Raw genomic sequence first — 22,434 nt, forward strand, 5'->3', positions numbered from 1 at the left:
GAAAGCCTCTGGGTTTCATCCTCAATAACACACACACCGAATAAAAAATAGGGCTGGGGGTGTAGCTTGGAGGTAGGATGCTCCCACCAAGTTCAATCCCCAGTACTGGAAAAAAAAAAAAAAAAAAAAAAAGAGGGACAGATAAAGCATACCCCCTTCCACCATCCAGTGGAAGTTCTAACTTGCCCGTCTTTCTCTTTGGTACCTTTTTTGTGTGTGTGGCATTGAACCCAGGGATGCCCTACCACCATGCTACATCCCCGGCCCTTCTTAAAATTTTTATTTTGAGACAGGGGCTCATCAAGTTGTCCAGGAAGGCCTTCAACTTGCAGTCCTCCTGAGTAGCTAGGATTCCAGGTATGTGCCCCCCCCATTCCTTGCTTCGTATCCAATTTTTATATTTGCGAAAGGACAAAAGGCGTGTCATTTCTAATGGGAATTGCATGCCATTTTGGTCATTCTAAAATTACTAAAACCTCTCCCCACCCTCCATCTCTGGGATCCCCCCTAGAGTGGCCCCTGTTGCTTCTTGCCTGCAGATGTCCACTTTTTTTCTTTTTCTTTTTTTTGTGGTACTGGAGGTGGAACCCAGGGGCTTTTCTACCTCCGGGCTATACTCCCAGACCTATTTTATACTTTATTTAGAAACAGGGTCTAAGTTGCTGAGAGCCTCACTAAGTAGCTGAGGCTGGCTTTGAACCTGTGTGATCCTCCTGTCTCTGCCTCCCAAGCACTGGTATTACAAGTGTGTACCACCACGCCCAGCTTTTTTTTTCTTTTTTGGTGCTGGAGATTGAACCTAGGGATATTCTACCTCCAGGCTACACCCCCACCCTTATTTATTTATTTTTTTTTGGTGGTACTGGGGTTCCTGGAAGCCCTCCTTCCTCCAGGCTATACTCCCAGACCTATTTTATATTTTTGAAACAGGGTCTCTTACGCCAGCACGGCTGGCTTCGAACCTGTGCGATCCTCCTGTCTCCGCCTCCCAAGCGCGGGGATTACAAGTGTGCGCCACCACGCCCGGCTTCCACCCTTATTTTTAATTAAAATTTTTTTTAAGTTTTAATTTTTTGGTGGTACTGGGGATGGAACCCAGAAGCATTCTACCTCCAGACTACATCCCCAGCCCTATTTTTTTTTTGTGTGTGTGTGTGTGTGGTACTAGAGATGGAACCCAGAGGTGTTCCACCTCCAAGCTACACCCCCAGCCCTATTTTTTATTCTTTATTTTGAAACAGAGTCTCACTGAGTTCAAAGGGCCGTGAACTGTGATCCTCCTGTCTCAGCCTCCCAAATGCTGGGCTTACAAACGTGTGCCACTGCGCCCAGCTCTATTTTTGAAACAGTGTCTTGCCACGTTGTTGAGGCTAGCCTTGAACTTGAGATCCTTATCTCAGCCTCCCAAGCCCTGGGATTGCAGAAGTGTGTGTACCACTGGGATTGCAGGAGTGTGTGTACCACCACGCCCAGATTGCAGGTGCCCCTTGCTTGATGATTCGTTGCTTGCTCTTTGGAAAGCACCAATTTTTTTTTTTTTTTTTGGTGGTACTGGGGGTGGAACCCAGAGGCTTTCTGCCTCTGGGCTACACTCCCAGATCTATATTATATTTTTATTTGGAAACAGGGTCTCACTAAGTTGCTGAGGTTGGGTTCGAACCTGTGTGAACCTCCTGTCTCAGCCTCCCAAGTGCAGGGATTACAAGGGTGCGCCACCACGCCCGACAAGCACCAATTTTTTTTTAACTCTCCACCTAATTAAAAGTGGTGTTGACAGACACCAGCAATGACATCCTCCCTTTGTTTCTGGCCTTTTTGGTTTTGACAGAATAAAACCAAACGTGTTCCTAAAGAATCTAGAAATTGGAGAAGTATTTGCCCTCTCCCCTCCCTAGATCTTCCACACATCCCCAAAGCTGTCTGCTAGTATCGGGTGACCGCAGGCAGGCCATTTCCAGGTACGCGTTCAGGTCCGTGGCCAGCGTGGTGCCGCCTTGGGAAGCCTGGCCTGCGCCCCAGGACTTGCCTGAAGGTCAGAGCACAGCAGGGTGGCGTCCATAGCCGTCCCCCTGCTCCTGGGAGCAGGAGCCCTGCGTCCAGCCCGCTGGCCCTGTGGTTCCTCCGCCGCCCTCGCCATGTCCCCATCTGCAGCCACTGATCCATCTCTTGGCTGGCTCCTCCTGCCTCTCCAGGACGGTTGATCTTCTCCAGGGCAGGCGAGGCCCCACTGCCTTCCAGAGCCCAGTGGCTGGACTCAGGTCCTGCCGCCATGTCTGCAGACAGGTCTTGGCAGAGCTCCAAATGTGAGAGCGGGTTGGGACCAGGAAGCGCCTCTGGCGTGGTTTTCCTTCTAAGTCCTAACTCCCCAACACAGCTTCAGGTTTGCAGGAGCTTGGGGAGCACTTCAGTGGACGCTGCACCTCCGCCCTGACCCTGCAAGGGTGACCCCAGGCCTGGTGTCACAGGTGGCACCGCTAACGGTTGGCTCCTCACCTCTGGTTCTTGAAGGTGCCCGAGTGTAAAGCCACACATGGCTGGGAAGAGGGCAGCCCGCAGGCGGCCGCTGCTGCTGGGGCTGTTGATTGTGGTAGCCGCCATCCACCTGGTCACCTGTCCCTACACCAAGGTGGAGGAGAGCTTCAACCTGCAGGCCACGCACGACCTGCTCTACCACCGGCTGGAGGTGGACAAGGTACGCCGGCGCCCTTGGCAAGCCCCTAGGTTTGCTCCCTCCAGGCCTCTGCTGACACCCTTCTCCTTGCAGTATGACCACCATGAGTTCCCCGGTGTCGTCCCCAGGACCTTCCTCGGGCCGCTGTTGATCGCAGTGGTTTCCAGCCCTGCGGTGTACATGCTTTCGCTGTTGGAAGTGTCCAAGTTTTACTCTCAGCTGATAGGTAAGGAGGCTTCCAATGGGCCCTAGGACTGTGACGTCGCCCGTGGCCTGTCGGTCAGGTTGGGCTTCCTCTCGGCTGGGGATGTCTGTCTCACACTCTTGCCTGCCCTCAGTCGTATTAACTTGGGCTCAGAGCGCAGCCTCGTGGGCAGGCTGGACCTGGGACATGCAGGCATGCTCTGTGTCCCTGTGTTTTCCACTGCAGGGCTGGTGTGGGAGAGGTGGTGTCTGTCCCACCGCAGCTGAAGAGGCAAATCTCAGGGCCTTTACTGCTCTGGGGCAGCACATCTGCTTCGGGGAACAGGACAACCGTCTCGTTCCCAGGGGCCACCAGGCTGGCCTGTGTGCAGATCCTCTAGGCTTTTCTTGTAGCCATAGAATTTGTAATGAACACACCACCTTTGTGCCTGTTCACGGGGTACAGCATGAGAATTCAACACCCCAACACAACATGTAACGGTTGAGTTTGGGTAAGAGCATTCCCACCTGCTCAGCCCTGAGGCTCTTCAGGGTACTTATTTGTTTGTTTATATCGTGACACTGGGGATTGAGCCCAGGGTCATTCTACCTCCGAGCTACATCACCTGCCCTTTTTTATTTTATTATTTCCTTTGAAATGAGGATTTGGTAGGTTTCTTAGGCTGGCCTCAAACCTGGAATCCTCCTGTCTCGGCCTCCTAAGCACTGGGATTACAAGCGTGCGCCACCACGCCCAGCTCATCAATAAGTTTTTGTTGTGTCTAGTACAGACCATATTCCAGTTTCTCCAACTGACTCAAGTATGATCCCGCAGCCAGTTTGTGAGCCTACACAGAGCTTAGAGAGTGGAGTCCAGGCCACACGATTCTGCTTCCTGGGGGTACCTTAGGACGGGGCAGCTTGTAATCCCAGTAAGCTGTGTCAGTTGCATGCCGGAGGCGTCGGGGTGCGCAGATGGGGCCCGCGGCTGCCATGCATTCCTGCCAGGCTCTGTGGGTGCCCCTCCTTCCTGACTGCCATACGATGCTCCTGGCCGTGCTGAGGCCACGGTAGCTCCTCTTGGGATGGTGTCCTAACACCCTGGGACTGAGGTTGTATCATATTTGCCTGGCACTCGATTAGAGATGGTTGAATTCACGAAGATGGAAGAGGGGGGCCAGGGCGCAGATGCCAGGCTCATCCAGCGTGGGCCTGAAGGGACTAAGGCATTGCCAGCACTGCCTCCCAGAGGTCTGGGACCAGAGACCCCTCGACTGTTCTCCTGTGCCTGCGCTGACTCGGCCTCCGCCTCACTGCAGGAGCCGTGGCGCCTCCCCCCTCAGGGACACTTGTGCACTGCTGACTCGGCCTCCGCCCCCCCCAGGGACACTTGTGCACTGCTGACTCGGCCTCCGCCCCCCCCCAGGGACACTTGTGCACTGCTGTCTTTGCTTATTTGTTTAGTCAGAGGAATCCTCGGGCTCGGCGTGATCTGGGGACTCTGGACGTTACAAGAAGAAGTGAGACGGCAGTTTGGGAGCACGGTGGCCACCACGTTCTGCTGGGTGACGGCCACTCAGTTCCATCTGATGTTCTACTGCACACGGACGCTCCCCAACGTGCTGGCGCTGGCCGTGGGTACGTACCCCTCGCCCGACGCTGGGCCCCTCGGAAGGCTGGCTCGGGTGGCTGGAGCTCCACACCGGCCTTCTCTCTTTCCGGCGCTGGGTTCAGGCCCTCTTTCTGGCCGACGCCCCCATTGGCGCCCCCACGGCAACTTGACTTTTGTAAAGGGAAAACGGGCCCACCCCTCGCACAGCGCTTCCGCGCTGAGCTGGGTGGGCGACTGCCCTGTCCCTCGTAGCCCTGCCGGCCCTCGCGGCCTGGCTGCAGCACCGCTGGGCCCGCTTCGTCTGGCTCTCGGCTTTCGCCATCATCGTCTTCAGGGCTGAGCTCTGCCTCTTCCTGGGCCTCATGCTGCTGCTGGCCATGTATGGCAGAAGGATGTCAGTGGCCACACTGCTTCGGCATGCCGTCCCAGCAGGGGTGCTCTTTCTAGGTGAGTCAGCTTCCTGGGGTCCTGCTAAGTACATTTTACTTTACCCCTTTTTTTTCAAAGATGGAGAGCAATTGGCTTTCAAAAAAAACAAAAAACAAAAAACACCTGCAACTCAGCAAGACCCAGTTTCAAAATAAAGAATAAAAAATAGGGCAGGGGGTATAGCTCGGAGGTCCAATGCACCTGGGTTCCATCCCTAGACTCGCAAAAAGAATAAAAAAAATTAAAAAGCACATTAAATGAAGTTACCTTGACTTTGAGCAGTATTAAAGGTCTTAGCCCAGCCACCCCTAAACTGTCATGTGCAGCGGCTGCCCCACCTTGCTGCCTGCCCGCCCTGTGCTTGCTGGGCAGGGGGAGGCCCTGGAGGAAGGGGCGCTGGTCCTGCACGCTGGGAAGGGGCCTGTTTGGGAGGCGGGCCCTGGCGGGTCACCTGCTGTCCTGTGAAGCAGCTCACAGTGCCTGTGCCGTGCAGGCTGCTTTGTGGCTGTTGCCGCAGTGTGGGACTTGAGTCAAAGCTCGGGCTTTTTTGATGGTTGTGTTCGATACCAAGAGACTCTTTCCTTTGTTAGGACTGACGGTTGCCGTGGACTCCTATTTCTGGCGACAGCTCCTGTGGCCAGAAGGAAAGGTGTTTTGGTACAACACCGTCCTGAACAAAAGTTCCAACTGGGGTGTATCCTTCTGCATCTCTGCCAGAGTGGTGGGTGTGGACCCTCCCTGCCTAGGGTGGGGGCTTGGCGGAGGACAGGAAGGACAGCTTAACGACTCCCTGGCGCTCTCAGCACCCGTGTAACTGTTTTTAGAGTGAAAAAAGCAAGGTAAAACACTTGCCCCCAGTGCTCTGTGAGGACCCTCAGCTGCCCTGTTGCCGGGCGGTGGGCAGAGCCCGGCACTCGGCCACGGGTGGTTCCCACGCAGCGGAGGCCCTGGCCACGTCTCTAGCACGGCCGTCTTCGGGGCCTCTTCATCCTTGATCCCGCCACCTGGCTGTGGTGCTATTGGGTGGAAAGTGACCCTGTCTGTGAAACTTCATGGCTCCTTAACCCCGGCTTGAAGACCTCCCCGCTCCTGTGGTATTTCTACTCGGCCCTGCCCCGCGGCCTGGGCTGCAGCCTCCTCTTTGTGCCCCTGGGCGCGGTGGACAGAAGGATGCACGTGCTGACCCTGCCGTCCCTGGGCTTCGTGGCCTTGTATTCCCTCCTCCCGCACAAGGAGCTGCGCTTCATCATCTACACCTTCCCTGCGCTCAACGTCGTGGCCGCCAGAGGCTGTGCCCGCGTGTGAGTACACACCCTTGTGCTGTTTTATTTCACGTTTATCTTTGTTTTGTTGTGCTGGGATGGAACCCAGGGCTCATGCGTTGTAGGTGCTACCGCACCGTTCTGCACCCCACTCTCGGTACTTGTTTCCGAAGGTAAATGTGCAGTGTAGAATTGGGCAGCCGCGGTCCTCTCTGCACCACGACGGCCTCTGCTTGGTTGGCCTGTCTTCGGTTCATTTGAGCTCACCTTGGGCTGGGTGCTGTGAGGCTCCAGGGGCCACAGAGGTGCTCCCTCTGGTGGGGGGTAGAAGCCCGTGGTGCGGCCTCTCAGTGGGTCCTGTGAGCCCAGCACAGACAGGTGCCCCAGTCTCCTGGCCTCCTAGATCCCGGCAGAGGGCAGGGCTAGCGCCCCACACTGCTGCCCCAGACCTGCCTGTAGCTCACAGCCTAGCCCGCAGCCGCCTGTCGCTGCAGCTCTGGCCAAGTGATGTGAATCCTCACTGTCTGCCCTGTGCTCTTCCACTGGGGGCCCTCCATCTCGGTTGGCTCAGAGCTCCAAGGGCTGGGGTGGACCCTGGCTCGAGTCACAGAAACGTCCTTGGTCTGGACTTTAGATCAGTGTGGCTGGGTAGAGAGCTGCCCTGTAAGAAAGGGTTGGGTAGCTTAAAGAGCGCACAGCACGCAGCTCAGAGAGGGACGAGAAGAACAGCGACCTTCTTGGGAGAGGACGGGGTGGGGCAGGGGAGGCCTCGGGAAGCCATGCTCTCGTGGCGCCCAGGCTGGGCCTTCCCGGTGGGTCCTGATGTGTGTCAGCAGGGGTCGAGTCTGCCCCACTCCTCTGAGCTCCTCTGTCTGCTTGTCTATTTGATTTTAATCTTCCACCGCAGAAGCAGCAGTGGCTGGCATGGCCGCAGGTGGCCCTCTGCCCTGACCATCGCTTGGGCGGCCTTGACAGTACCTCCTTGGAAATCTGATGGTTCTAAGCTGGCCTCTGGGTGGAGCCACGCACGCTAGGTGTTTAAACACTGCTGGGTTTTTGTGCGTGTTTGGCAACACCTCTGCCCGCCGTGCCCCGGCTCCTAGGTGTCATCAATACGTCCGTTTTCTTGCCACTGAATTCTTTTCATGGAAGGTGGTCCCTCTTTTTCCAGGCTGAATAACTATAAGAAGTCCTGGCTGTGCAAGGTGGGCGCCCTGCTTGTGCTGGGACATCTGGTGGTGAACGCCGCCCACGCGGCCATGGCGCTCTACGTGTCCCACTTCAACTACCCGGGCGGCCTCGCCATGCAGCGGCTGCACGAGCTCGTGCCCCCCTGGACAGGTGGGTGCGGGGTGCTGCGGGTGGCTGCGCCCTGGCGGCATGAAGCCAGGTCCTAGCGAGTGTCTTTCTAGATGTCCTTGTCCATATCGACGCGGCTGCTGCCCAGACTGGCGTGTCGCGGTTTCTTCAGGTCAACAGCGCCTGGAGGTATGTTTCCAGAATGCCGGGCAGCAGGGGGCCCGTGGGGGGGTGGCCGCGGGTGGGACTGCCCGGCCTTCTCTCCCAGGTACGACAAGAGGGAGGACCTGCAGCCGGGGGCGGCAGGCATGCTGGCCTACACGCATGTCCTCATGGAGGCAGCCCCTGGGCCCCTGGCCCTCTACAGGGACACACATCGGATCCTGGCCAGTGTCGCGGGCACCACCGGCGTGAGTCTAAACCTGACCAGACTGCCTCCTTTTGACGTCAGCCTGCAGACGAGGCTGGTGCTTCTAGAACGACTCCTCCAGCCGTCCTGAGGGGACAGGCCCGGGCCACCTCCAGCCCCAGCCCCACGGAGGGTCTGTGGCCCTGGCGGTGACAGTATGAGAGAATGATTCAAAGGGTCCAGGACGTGCCCCGCACCCACCCATGAAGCAGGGCTGGGCACTGCGCCTGGGAACACACCACCAGGGCGGGCTGGGGAACCCCGGTTGCGTGGTGGCCCTTGCTGTGTGGCCCCACCATGAGTCATCCTGGCCATACCATGGCCTGTGGCAGCCATGGCGTAAACCCAGGACCTCGGCCCCGCAGACGCACCCATCACCCCGCCACTACAGGGGTATTCCCAGGAGCGACTTCTCCAAACTGAGGTGTTTCAGGTTAAGTTTTAGGAGATAAACATTTGAAAAGGAACAATAAATTTCCTAGTGTTTCTCTTACATGGTGCCTGTGATCCGTGGTTACTTTTGGACACCGCCATACGGAGCTGTCATGTTAGGAGCGGTCTGGCTTTGCTGTGCCTTAATGAGCACGCGTCTGTGGAGCGAGACACGTCTGTGCCAAGCGCTGGTGAGACATGGAGGACACACTGCTGTGCACATGAACAACACTGCCGTGGGCACCACCGTTCACCTCCCCGCACCTTGCAGCCTGTTGAGAGCAGGCTGCGGGGCCATGGCCCGAGCGGGCGGGCCTCTCCTGGAGCGGTGGCTTCCCTCCCCTTCTCGCTGTCTCCACTGGGGGGCTGGCCCTCCCTGCCTGTTATCCTTTGTTTGCACAGCCATCAGCTGCTGCATGCACATGTGTGCTTTGTTTATTTGGGGTACTGGGAATTGAACCCAGGGGCTTTCTACCTCTGAGCTACACCCCCCACTACCCTATGTTCTTTTTTTATTTTGTTTGTTTGTTTGTTGGTGGTACTGGGGGTGGAACCCAGAGGCTTTCTACCTCCGGGCTATACTCCCAGACCTATTTTATATTTTATTTGGAAACAGGGTCTCACTAAGTTGCTGAGATCTTCACTAAGTAGCTGAGGCTGGGTTTGAACCCGTGCGATCCTCCTGTCTCAGCCTCCTAAGTGCGGGGATTACAAGTGTGCGCCACCACACCTGGCCCTTTTTTTTTTTTGAAACAAGCTATTGCTGAGTTGCTGAGGCTGGCTGTGAACCTGCGGTCCTCCCGTCTCAGCGTCTCTAGGGCTAGGATCACAGGCCTGGGCCACCGGGCCGGTCTGTTTTCCCTCACTCTGTAACGGCTACATGGTGATTCACTCTTCACTGCCCGTGTTCAGCAGCGGCTTCTCCCTGTGCCTGTCTGTGGACATTCTGACGAGGCTAGGATGGCGTGAGGCGCGGGTCTAACTGTGCGTCTTCCCAGATGTCCCGAAACGTGTCCCTGCATCAGTAGTAAAGGCCCGGGCCAGCCCGGCGACGCGGAGATGGGAGCCTGGTGAGGACCTCTAAGCCTTGGACCTGACGCTTATTTACCTCAGTTCTTGTTTTCGAGAGCTCAGGAGACACAGAGATCGGAGTGCGTCACTTAATAGATGGAGGCACAGAGGCGCGGAGCAGGGAGGGCCAGGAAGTTGCCTGCGGAGGACCTCATGTAGGCATCGCTGCCTCCAGCTGGCAGCCGCCGCCACCACTCTGCCGCTGGCCCCGGGAGGCTGACTCACGTGGACTGGTGGCTCCTCTGACGTGGGGTCCAGGGCTGGAGAGCGCCTTGGACCTGGGCCTGACTGGGCTAGTTTTGGGTCCCGTTTCAGTGGCTCGGCTCCTTCCTTTGTCGGTGCCCCCATCAGACCCAGGGCCATCGTGGGCCCTGGGATCTGGACGCCATAACTGTGGGGGCAGGGCTGGGCCCACCGTCTCCTCCCACCAGTGGGGTCACATCCTTAGACTCTGCGTGCGGGCAGGTCGGCCCCACCTGCTGCCCCCAGCCGCCTCAGCCTGGCTGCGTGCGGGGCTGGTGTCTGCTGAGCCCGGTCCCTACCTCCATTTCCTTTATGGTGTTTTCCTGGCTATTCTTGTTCATGTTTAAAAATTTATTTATTTGTGGTGTTGGGGATTAAACCTAGGGCTATTCTACCTCATACACCCAGCCCATTTTACTATTTTCATTTGGAAACAGGGTTTTACCAAGTTGCTGAGGCTGGCTTCAAACCTACAATCCTATTTCAGCCTCACAAGTGCTGGGATTACAGGCATGTGCCACCATGCCTGACTTATTCTGGTCCATTTTTTGTTTTGTTTTGGATCTAGAACCCAGGGGCATTCTATCATACAAGCTTACCTGGCTCCATAAAGCAGCTCGAGGTACCTGCCTCGGGGGTGGCCTGACTTCTCTCCCGAGCTGCTGGCAAGCTCCACCCTGAAGAAGGGAGTCTCTTGTTTGCTCAGGCATCTTTTAGGTGTTCCGGCCGGTGTCTGTCCTTCCTCATACAAGTCCTTGATGCGCACACAGCTTATTCCTAAGGATTTTTCTATCGTTTTGTCTTCCCATGGCGCTCTCTCACCCAACCTATTTTCCAACAGGGCTATCATTTTCTGTGATGCATGCTTTGAACATTGTCTCTTTTTATTAGGTATTCCATATAATAAAACTTTCCAAGTCCGGCATGGTAGCACCCGCTTGTGATCCCAGCATTTGGGAGGCTGAGACAGGAGGATCACAGGTTCTAGGACAGCCTCGGCAATGTAGCATGACCCTCTTTCAAATAAAAAAATGTAAAAAGGGCTGGGGGTATGGATTGGAGGTAGAATGCCCCTGGGATCAGTCCCCAATACCACAAAGTAAATAAATAAATGAAATAAAGCCGGCGTGGTGGTGCACACTTGTAATCCCCGCACTTGGGAGGCTGAGACAGGAGGATCACATAGGTTCGAGGCCAGCCTCAGCAACTTAGTGAGACCCTGTTTCCAAAAATAGGTCTGGGAGTATAGCCCGGAGGTAGAAAGCCTCTGGGTTCCACCCCCAGTACCACAAAAAAAAAAAAAAGTATAAAATAGGTCTGGGAGTATAGCCTGGAGGTAGATAAGCCCCTGGGCTCCATCTCCAGCACGACAAAAGATTAAAAAATAAGTAAATATGTAAATAAACAAACAAAGAGAAAAAATGCTGCTGTAAGAATCCCATTTCCATACCCCAGTGTGCTCGATGGAGCCATGGAGAAATTTCAAATGCACACATGAAAAGGGTTTCTGTGTGGTAGCCCAAAGGGCATGCTTATTATCCTAAAAATAAAAAGCCAGTGTCCACCAGCACTAGAAAATTGCAAATAAAAAGTTTAATTTCAGAAACTGAGTTCACCATTTATAAATACACTAAAGCATAGTCCACTCAAATTAGGTAAGTATAGGTACAGTAATTTAACAAAATGACAAACTTTCTCAAAGGTCATGGGCACATGAGTTTTTTGTCTCACCCAGAATACTTAATTGATTTGAAATGAGAAAATGAAAAAAAAATTTTTTTACATATTAAAGCAAAAACTCTGAAGACAAATCGTAGAAAGAATCTGACAACTGCTACTTCATTCTGGTGTCCTTGGGATGATAAAACACCCCAGTCATGATGGCTGAATCTTCCCTATCATAAAAAAGTCTAAACACCTAAGGCTATCCCCACATCTGTAATGTAACAAATGCCTTCCCTGCTAATAAGCCATCTCCTCTATCAAGACTCTTTGCTGTGTACAACCTGGCAAAACACACATTTTGAGCGCGTCATGGTGTACGAACACTAAAGCAGAGGTGTGGAGATTGGACCCACAGGCATCTGCTGTAAACGTGCATGTTATGCACGGGTAAATCACAAGAGTGAACTCACAAACTGGGATCCGACTTCAAGGAGCTCACATAAATACTTGGGGTATCTCTGAGTTTACTGACCATGTAAAACCTGAATGCAGAAACCTGAAACGGGAAAGTTCTCATGACCGAGGAACCACTAAACGCACACTCCACGACACACCCAAGTTCAGTTTTGCTTTCGAAGGCCTTGGCTGTCACCGTAGACAGCTGGCTTCCAGAATGCTCTCCGTACTCGACTCTCTGGAGCTCAGTCAGGATGGCTTACCTCCACCTCCATCTACGTCTTTCTTTTGACAGCCACGAAAGCTGTTTTGCTGCAATTAAAGCAATGTGTAACTAAAATACAGTACCTGATTTGTGGTTTTTACACAACCGAATAAAAAGCCTACAGAATAAAATTGTTTACACCTTCTTTCCATTCTAGTAGAACAAATTGCTAATCCCTAACTTTTAAAAAACTTTACAGTTATGAATTAAAACCTGATCATCCTATTTCATAATTGACAAGACAGGCTGTTTCTAGTGGCCTCAACACACACACACCGTGACACCTGGCCTGGAGGAGTAAGGCACGCGTGGACATTACGGTGAGAGCGGGCGCGTGGCCCCAGACGCCTGCTCTGGGAATCACAGCCCTTCTACAACAGCCGGGGCCACAGAGGGCGTCTCCAGTCTGGTGGCTCCGTTGCAAGATCAATACTGAAAGTATATCAAGGGAAGATTCACTTTTAAAAATATGAGTTTTTCAAAATGCTCCATCATGAGCCTGGGCTGGCCAAAGCTGCCATTCTCTGTGGGTGTGCTGAACAGCTTTTCAGAAGGGACAGTGCTTGGGGGACAGCCCAAGAATCTGACGGCCAAGGTGGACAGCCCGGGCCAGGATGACCTCTTCAGGTTCCAGTAGGTGAGCGGGTCACAGCTGTGCTCCAGCACCTCCTCCGCCAAGTAGGCGAGCACCATGTCTTCAGGCAGCTTCTCCCTCCGCTCTCTCCTCTTCACCTTGGCCACGAGCGACCACAGGCTGTCCCCTCCACCAGAGTCTGCAGACGGGGACCCTGAGCCACAGCCTTCGGCGACGGCTGCGTCCTCTGAGGTAGAATGCAGTATTTCCAGCTCCCTGATCAGATCCTGCCTGTACCGCTCTGCCTCCTCCTCTGTAAACAGGGAGGCTTTGTAGCGAGGGTCCAGCAGGGTGGCGAAGACGTACCTGGAGTCGTGGAGGGTGGCAGACAGGCGGCTGGCCATGGCCTCCTTCAGCGCCTTCAGCATGGTGTCGATGCCCATCGTCTCCCCAAACAGCATCTCGACCTTCCTGCTGAGGATGTGGACCATGGGGATGACCTGGCTCAGGGTGGACACGTGGGCGCTCATCTCCCGGCTCGCAGCTTCGAAGGGCCTCAGCGCGTGGCACACAGACTGCATGACCTCCCACTGGTCGCAGCTGATCAGCTCTCTGAAGTTACACTCGACGGACATCTCGTTAATGGCCCTCTTCTGCTCGATGAGTCGCTCCAGCATGCGGAAGGACGTGCTCCACCTGGAAGGCACGTCCTGGATGAGGTGGTGCTGCGGCAGGGCGTACTCCCGCTGCAGCTCGGCCAGCTTCTCCCTGGCCCGGGGCGAGCGCTGCACGCGCTCACACAGCTTCCGCGCCAGGCTCAGCAGGTTCTGCACCATGCGCTGGCTCTTGATGGCCTCGCTCACGATCAGGCTCACCGTGTGGCTGAAGCACTGCACGCTCGCGTGCTCCCCCTCGTTGAGCGTCTTCCCGATGCTCGGGTTGTCGGTGACCGTGATGCCCACCTGGAGGCCGAGGGAGGTCACCCAGGCCTCCCACCAACTCTCCAGCTGCTTCTGGATGCTGATGCCGCTGTAGTCGCAGTCGATCTGTGACACGTCCAGAAGTGCTGAGCAGTGGTGGTCCTCACAGCGCGGCCGGGCCGACGACGCGAAGGTGACCCAGTGGGCCGTGAGCGTCAGGTACTCCCGCGTCTGGCTGCCCATCCATATTCCTGATGTGAAGTGGACCACCCCACTCTCCGCTTCCTTCAGATGTGCCATGATCATCTGCTTCACATTGTCATACATGCCTGGGATAGCTGTCCTGGAGAAGTAGGAAGGGGAGGGTAAGGAGTACTGAGGTTTCAAGTATCCGAGCAGCCTGTTAAAGCCAACGTTGTCTACAAAAGAGCATGGCTGGAGATCCAGTGCAAGCATCTCTGCTATGAGACTTGTGATTTTTTTGGCAACTGGGTGACAGTCATACAGCTTCTCGCTGGAGCCATCCAAGGAGGAAGCCCCCGACAGCTCGGCGCCCGGCGGGCCCCGGGCGCCGGGAGAGCAGGGCAGGGCGGCCTCCGAGCTGTCGGTCTTGAGCACGTGGCCGTGGAACCTCTGCAGGTGCCTCAGGAGGCAGCTGGTGCCCAGGTTGGTGGGCTTCTTGCCCCTGCTGATGGTCCGGCCGCAGTGCAGGCACACCACTTTAGTGGAGTCTGCAGAGCAAATGGCAAAGTGGTTCCACAGCTTCGAGGTCTTCTTGCTGTTAACAGGAAACGCAGCTTGATGATTTTTTCTGACCATCGCTGGCAAGCCAGTTAATTTGGAGGAAGAAGTTTCTGCAGATGCCAAAGTGGCATACGGAGAGTTTGCCAAGCTTGCACCCAGAAAGCCCTTCTGGTTCCCCACAACTTCAGGGTGGCGTCTGTACAGATGCCGCATCAAACAGCTGGTGCCCACGTCCCCTTTCTTCCCCCGGCTGATGACACAGCTGCAGTGCCGACACACTGCTTTGAGACTGTCCATGGGGGCCAGGGAGAAATGGTGCCAGACCTCCGACTTCAGCCTTTTCATGACCTTCTTGTTCTGTTGGAAGACAGCGCCAGACTCAGACCTGCCGGGGCTCAGCCCGCCAGCCTGCTGCTTCTCAGGAGAGGAGGACGCCGAGGCCTCGCCCGCATCTTCCGAGGATGACAACGCATCTTCCTGGAGCGCATCTCCAGGGCTCAGGTGCAGCGGCAAGTCCTCGGCCAACCTGTCTGGGGACGAGGCGGCAGAAGCGCACTCTTTGACGAGCTTCCCTGGGGAGGACGACACGGAGCTGGGATCCCCCTCCGGAGGCAGCAGGGCAGGCAGCAGGGTGGGCAGGCTGGGGTAGAGGGGCGGGATGCTGGAGCCGCCCCCATTCTCCTGCAGCACGATGGAGCGGTGTGCTCTCCACATGTGCCTGATGAGGCAGCTCGTGCCCAGGTCCTTCCCATTCTTCCCGCGGCTGAACTCGTTCATGCAGTGCACGCAGACGGCCTTGGAGCTGTCGAGGGGCGACAGGTAGAAGTGCTTCCAGACCGCCGACCTCCTCCTGGACCCTGGCGTGCTCTTAGGGAGCGCGAGGCTGCGCTCGGCCCCACTCTCCGCACTTTCGTCATAATGCAGCGCGGGGAGGTGGGGGGACGACCCCGCCAGGGCCTCTTCGCTGCTGTACTTCTCAGCGACAGCCACCTCGGAGGGGCCCTCGGAAGAGCCCAGGGACACAGAGTCCTCCTTTACTCGGTCGGGGGACGGGATTTTCGGGGCCATTTTCTGGACAAATCTGATGGGGGAGAGCGCGGGCTGCGGTGGGGGCGGGGGCGGGGGCAGGGAGGGGCCGGCTGGCAGGCCCCCGCCCTCCTGCAGTGCGAGCCTGGCGGGGTGCGCCCGCCGCACGTGCCTCACCAGGCAGCTGGTGCTCAGGTCCTTCTCGTTCTTGCCCCTGCTGAACTCCTTCATGCAGTACCTGCATATCGCTTTCGTGCTGTCTCGAGGAGAAATGAAGAAGTGCTTCCAAGCCGGAGACTTCTTCCTGGAGCTCACGTGCCGGCTGGAGAGAAGGCTCTGGGCCGCCGCCTCCACGGCCGCGCTGTACAGGGCGCTGCTGTACTGCGAGAACAGAGCCCCGCAGTCATCCTCGCTCTCGGCAGGTGCGCGCCTCCCTGGCGCCGCTCTGCTCTCCGCGGGCTCCTCGCCGCTGTCCGTCTGTGTCCTCTCTTCCTGCTCACTCTGGAAGTCCATTCTTTGCACACAGTGACTAGGGACCGGATCATCATCTTCCTCCTCTATTTTGAGATTTATTCTATCTGACACAGAATCACGGCCCCTCCGGGGACCAGTGTCCTGGCTGTTCTCCATGGCCCACCATAGCTACCCTGGCTCCTCCATCACGTTAGCATCTTGGCTCATCAACAAACGGTCCAAATGTTCATCTGTGCCCTCAAGCACAGGCTGCCCTCACCTCTCCAGAGCCGTTCCACCGCTCGGGGCGCTTCTAGAAGCACGGCCAGGCCCCGGCATCACTGGGAGTCAGAGGTGCGGCCCGCTCGAGGGCTGTGCTGGGCCCCAGCACCGCGCCCAGCTCTGCTGCTGCGTGCCTCAGGCTGTGCACACACATCTGTGCACTGCAGACTCACTTCTGTTCTTGAAGACACGATCCCCACCACCTTGACAGCACACACACGGTATTTTTGCATGTCCTATAAAAAAGGACATCAAATTAAGCACAGGATAAAAATCACACATTCCAATCTACATTGTCACGGATACATTAGCCAGAATATATAGGGAAAATCCTATTGAAATAAAAACCTTATTCTCTGACATTCTGTAATCCATTTGACATAATAAAAATACCCTAACACTGAAAAATAAGCAGAAAGTAAAAGATAGGAACTAAAATTCAGAGAACCTGTTAGGAAAGCCTTGAAGGAACCCGAGTAAAAAGTGCCACCTGTGAAGTCGTTTCCACCTAGACTTTACTCCCTCATAAGACACAGGAGCCAAGTTCCCAGAATGGGCTCATTCCACCATGCTGTCAACACACACAATGGCGAGGAAGTAATCAACTCAGAGTAACGGAGGCTGACACCCAAATAATGAAGACGTGAGGGGCAGGAACGGAGGATTAAAGAGCAGCCACAAAGCCCGAGGCTGGCAACGTGGCGGCGCACGCCAGGGAGGGCTCTCCCTGACAGGCATGGCACACAGGGAAGGGACCTCTCCAAGGCCACGGCCGGCCGCAGGGAGACGAGGGGCCAGCCTGACGGTGCCCCTGGGAAGAAGCCAGAGTGCAGGAACCACATGCTGGATGGCAGGCTCAGGCCAACCTGGGTGGGCAGAGCAGGACCCCTGATCACTCTGAGCGTCCACAGGTTAATAACAACTACTAGCTTCGCCAGAAACAAGGTGGGCTCTTTCTGAAAGCAAGCATTTCCAATAATGGATGGCACAGAAGAGATCGGCCAAACGGAAACCTGAAATAAGGGTGGGATGCAGCTCGGAGGTAGAGCGCATGCTTGGTATAAGGTCCTAGCTTTAAATCCCAGCCACAGCGCTATATTAAAAACAAACAAACAAGCCGGGCGTGGTGGGCACACTTGTGAGCCCAGCACTCGGGAGGCTGAGACCAGAGGATCGCGGTTCGCGGACAGCCTCAGCTACTTAGTGAGGCTGTCTGCAACTTAGTGAGACCCTGTTTCAAAAATAAAGAATAAAAATAGGGCAGGGGCTGTAGCTCGGAGGTCGATGCCCCGGGTTCCATCCGCAGACCGGCAAAAACAAACAAACAAACAAAAACAAAAGAAAAACAAAAAACAAACAAAACACCTCAGCCAAGCGTGGTGCCACATGTCTGTAATCCCAGGACGACCACAGGTTGGAAGATGGTCTCAGCATACAGTGAGACTTTCATCAACCTAGCAAGAACCTATTTCACAAATAAAAATAAAATAAGTCTTGGGGGTGTAGCTTGGAGGAAGGATGGCCCTGAGTTCAATCCCCAATACCATGCACACAAAGAAGAGAGAAATGACAGAGTTGGTGAGAAACAATTCCTCTTCTTCTTATTCTCCTTCTTTTTTTTTTTTTTTTCCGGTACTGAGATGGAACCCAGAGGCATTCTACCTCCGAGCTACACTCCAGTCCTATTTTCTTTTAATTTTTTTCAGTGGTATTTGGGATGGAACCCAAGGGCCTTCTACCTCTGGGCTACACTCCCAGACCTATTTTTATATTTTATTTGGAAACAGGGTCTCTTAAGCCAGCTCAGGCTGGCTTCGAACTTGCATGATCCTCCTGTTTCAGCCTCCCAAGCGCAGGGATTACAAGCCTGCACCACCACGCCTGGCTTGTGTGTGTGTGTGTGTGTGTGTGTGTGTGTGTGTGTGTGGTGCTGGGGGTGGAACCCAGAGGCTTTCTACCTCCAGGCTCTACTCCCAGACCTTTTTTTAAATATATATATTTTTGGAAACAGGGTCTCACTAAGTTGTTGAGAGCCTCACTAAGTAGCTGAGGCTGGCTTTGAACCCGTGTGATCCTCCTGTCTCAGCCTCCCAAGTAAAGTGTGGGATTACAAGCGTGCGCCACCATGCCTGGCTCAAGGTTTTTGTTTGTTTGTTCTTAGCTTATTTTTTTTTTTAAAGGGGTTCTTTTTTTTGTCTTTTTTGGAACCGGGGATCGAACCCAGAGTGCCACACCTGCAAAGCAGGCGCTTTGCCACTGAGCTACATCCCGGCCCCTGGCTTTTTTTTTTTTTTTTTTTTTTTTAAACAGGGTCTCACTGAGTTGCAAAGGGCCTCACTAAGTAGCTGAGGTGTCCGTGAACTGTGATCCTCGAGTCTTTGCCTCCCGAATGCTGGGTTACAAGCGTGCGCCCCCACGCCAGGCTTGAGAAACATTTAGCTCATACTTGGCAAGGAAGATGGCTTTGATTTCTAGCAGCATGTAGTGATCGTACTGTCTTCTCACTCTGTGCCCCTTGCAATGCCTAGTAACGAGCAACCCACATACTCATCTGCCACGGGGATCTTGTCTTGGTGAAGTATCTATTCAAATATTTTGCCCATGTTTATGTTTTCTTATGGATCATGGTTGTTTTTTTCCTGTGGTACTGGGGGTGGAACCCAGGGGCTTTCTACCTCCAGGCTACACTGCTACACTTCCAGACCTATTTGGAAACAGGGTCTCACTAAGTTGCTGAGAGCCTTACTCAGTAGCTGAGGCTGGCTTTGAACGTGCGTGATCCTCCTGTCTCAGCCTCCCAAGCGCAGGGATTACAAGTGTGCGCCACCACGCCCAGCCTGGATCATGGATTTTGGGAGTGGATCTAAGACATCTCTGTCTAACCTAGGACAGAGATGCTTTCTTTAGAGGTATGATATCTTACATTTACACCACTGAAGGCTCACACTCACTTTTTTGCATATGGAGATCTAATTCCCTCAAACACCACTTGTTGACAAGCACCTCATGACTTCGTTGAAACTCATCAGCCCATATACATGTGGGTCTATTACCAAACGCCATTTATCCCACTCATCTTTCTTTACCCAGGCATCCCACTTCCAGTTACTGGCTTAAGAAAAATGAAACACTGCGCTTACAAATTTGATAGCAGATGTTATGTGAAATTCCCAGACTTGAAAAGAAACTGGGATAGATCCATACAATGGATTACTACACAGCCAGAAATTAAACACTACGGACACAACACGAATGAATCTCACAACAATTATGCTGAGAAGAAGCCAGACCAAATCACAGAAAAGTAGTTACCAGGGACATGGGGCAGAAGGGCAGGATCACAAAGGGCACACACACAAAACACCACGCAGGAAGCTGGGGATGGTAGCACGTCTGTAACCCCAGTAGCTGAGGTGGAGACCAGCCTCAGCAACTTAGTGAAATTCTGTTTCAAAATTTTAAAAACAGGGCTAGGGGTACAGCTCACAAGGAGAAGGCCCCTAGGTCTAATCCCCAGTACTACAAACAAAGAGGGAAGGAGGAGAGAAAACTTCCTTTGGGCTCTTAAGCAAAAGTCACTTAAAAGGAAAGAAAACAAAAACATGTACAACAATAATGCTCCATGCTAGAAAACAATGGCATTGCATATTCAAGACATTCAAGGGAAAGTCAAGTATGGTGGCACATCCTGTGACCCTAGAATCTGGGAGGCTAAGATAGGAGAATCACAATTCTGAGCAACCTAAAAAGACCCTTTGCAACATAGAGACCCTGTTTCAAAATAAACAAAGGGCTGGATGTAGCTTGAGATAAGATAACCCCGAGTTCAATTCCCAGTACCCCCTGCCCCAGAGATATTTAAAGAAAAAATGCAAACCAAGAGTTTTATACCCAAACTGACTTCTAAGCATAAAGGATGCAGAAAACTGCCACCATCTAGGCATGGCAGCGCACTCGTAATCACACCACTTGGGAGGCTGCAGCAGGAGGACCCCAAGTCCAAAGCCAGCGTAACAACCAATGAGAGCCTGTCTCCAAACAGAGGCTGGGGATGCAGCTCAGCGGGTAATCCCCAATGTGTGCGTTCATGCATGCGTGTGTGTGTGTGTATGTGTGCGCGCACTTGTGCGCGCAACAACAAACCTCAATGAAGAGAAACACGCTCTGAGAACTGGGTGCCAGCATTTGGCAGTTACCTGCAGAATGAGGATGGAATAGTTTATGGGAGAGAATACAGTAGGCAGTGACTCTTACACTGCACAGGGTAGACACCACATTAACTATAAAGAGGATGGGGAGCTGAGGACGCAGCTCAGTGGCAGAGCATTCACCCAGCATGCACAAGACCCTAGTCTACTACTGCAAAAACCAACCAGCCAACCAGCCAACCAACCAGCCAACCAGCCAGCCAACCAATCAGCCAGCCAACCAGCCAACCAGCCAACCAACCAGCCAGCCAACCAATCAGCCAGCCAACCAACCAGCCAGCCAACCAACCAGCCAGCCAACCAGCCAACCAACCAACCAGCCAGCCAACCAACCAGCCAGCCAACCAGCCAACCAACCAGCCAGCCAACCAACCAACCAGCCAACCAACTAACCAACCAGCCAGCCAACCAACCAACCAACCAACCAACCAACCAGCCAGCCAGCCAACCAACCAGCCAGCCAGCCAGCCAGCCAGCCAACCAGCCAGCCAACCAACCAACCAGCCAGCCAACCAACCAGCCAGCCAGCCAACCAACTAACCAACCAACCAACCAACTAACCAACCAACCAACCAGCCAACCAGCCAGCCAGCCAGCCAACCAACCAACCAACCAACCAGCCAGCCAGCCAGCCAGCCAGCCAGCCAACCAGCCAGCCAGCCAGCCAACCAACCAACCAACCAACCAACCAGCCAACCAACCAACCAGCGAAAAAGGAGGGAAGATCTTTGCAGAAAATACTTCAACATGCCAAACTATGGAACCAGCCAAGATGTCCATCAATAGATGAATGGACTACAAAACTACGGGATACGTACACAAGTGAATTTTACTCAGCCGTAAAGATCAAAATTATGTCATTTGCAGGGAAATGGATGGAACTGGAGGACATTATGCTAGGTGAGATTAGTCAGTCACAAAAAGTAAGAAATCAGATGCTCTTCCTAATATGCAGAAGCTGGGGAGAAAAATGATCAAAGGGCCGGGTGTGGTGGCGCACGCTTGTAATCCCAGTGGTCTCAGGAGGCTGAGACCAAGGATCGTGGTTCATGGACAGCCTCAGCTACTTAGTGGGCCCTCTGCAACGTAGCAAGACCGTTTCAAAATAAAGAATAAAATACAGGGCAGGGGGTATAGCTCAGAGGTCAAATGCCCCTGGGTTCCATCCCCAGACCCACACACACAAAAAAAAAAGGTCATAGGAAAAACTCTAGACGAAGAAGCAGAAACCACAGATAAGCAAACAAGGTGACCTGAAGGGGATGGAAGGGGTAGGAGGGAAATTCCCTAATGTACATGATGCATATTCACAGACATATCAAAGTCAACTGTAAGCCAAACATGAGAAAAAGGCGGACGGAATGGAGCAGGAATCGAGGAAGGGCTAAATGTATCCCTCTACCATCTTTTTATTTTTTGCAGTACCAGGGATGGAACCCAAGGGCATTGTGCCCCCGAATTTTACCCCCACCCTAGTTTTTAGTCTTTTTATTTATTTATTGCAACCCAGGGGCATTCGACCTCTGAGCTACACCCCCTATCCTATTTTTTATTCTTTATTTTGAAATAGGGTCTCACTAAGTTGCAGAGGGCCTCACTGAGTACCTGAGGCTGTCCGGTGAACCATGATCCTCTGGTCTCTGCCTCCCAAATACTGGGATTACAAGCGTGCCCACCACGCCCAGCTAATGCCTCTACCATCTTATACACCTAAGATGTATGACTACGATGCACCAATAAAAAAAGATACTTCAACAGTTTTTATTTTCTTTTGGCAGTACTGCGGATGGAACCCAGGGGCATTCTATCTCCAGGCTAGACCCCCTGCCCTATTTTTTATTCTTTTTTTTTTTTTTTTTTTTGTGGTACTGGGGTTCCTAGAAGCCCTTCTACCTCCGGGCTACACGCTACACTCCCAGACCTATTTTTACATTTTCATTTGGAAACAGGGTCTCCTAAGGCAGCGCGCGCAGCTGGCTTCGAACCTGCGCGATCCTCCTGTCTCTGCCTCCCAAGCGCGGGGTTTACAAGCGTGCGCCACCACGCCCGGCTTTATTCTTTATTTTGAAACAGGATCTCACTGAGTTGTGGAGGGCTTCACTAAGTAGCTGAGGCTGTCCGCCAACTGCGATCCTCAGGTCTCAGCCTCCCGAATGCTGGGATTACAAGTGTGCGCCACCACGCCCGGCCTATTTTTTATTCTTTATTTGAAACATGGTCTCACTGATTT

General features: G+C 53.8%; 2 protein-coding genes across 2 annotated transcripts; one reads left to right on the plus strand and one right to left on the minus strand.

Annotated features, from left to right (window-relative positions):
• Nucleotides 1-2,530: 2,530 nt before the first annotated feature.
• ALG12 (ALG12 alpha-1,6-mannosyltransferase) lies at nucleotides 2,531-7,956 on the plus strand (the record flags this gene model as incomplete). Its single annotated transcript, XM_080705477.1, has 9 exons — nucleotides 2,531-2,692; nucleotides 2,765-2,897; nucleotides 4,319-4,492; nucleotides 4,719-4,913; nucleotides 5,486-5,589; nucleotides 5,973-6,196; nucleotides 7,329-7,498; nucleotides 7,570-7,645; nucleotides 7,725-7,956. 9 exons carry the CDS (start codon nucleotides 2,531-2,533, stop codon nucleotides 7,954-7,956), a joined length of 1,470 nt encoding a protein of 489 aa, XP_080561603.1.
• A 4,467-nt stretch (nucleotides 7,957-12,423) lies between these two features.
• ZBED4 (zinc finger BED-type containing 4) lies at nucleotides 12,424-15,774 on the minus strand (the record flags this gene model as incomplete). The annotated part of the gene is made up of 1 exon (XM_080706124.1): nucleotides 12,424-15,774. The coding sequence occupies one exon, from the start codon at nucleotides 15,772-15,774 to the stop codon at nucleotides 12,424-12,426; it is 3,351 nt and encodes a 1,116-aa protein (XP_080562250.1).
• Nucleotides 15,775-22,434: the final 6,660 nt, after the last annotated feature.

The sequence above is a fragment of the Muscardinus avellanarius genome (assembly GCF_963383645.1).
Source record: "Muscardinus avellanarius genome assembly, chromosome: 11".
In the NCBI taxonomy this organism is placed as follows: domain Eukaryota; kingdom Metazoa; phylum Chordata; class Mammalia; order Rodentia; family Gliridae; genus Muscardinus; species Muscardinus avellanarius.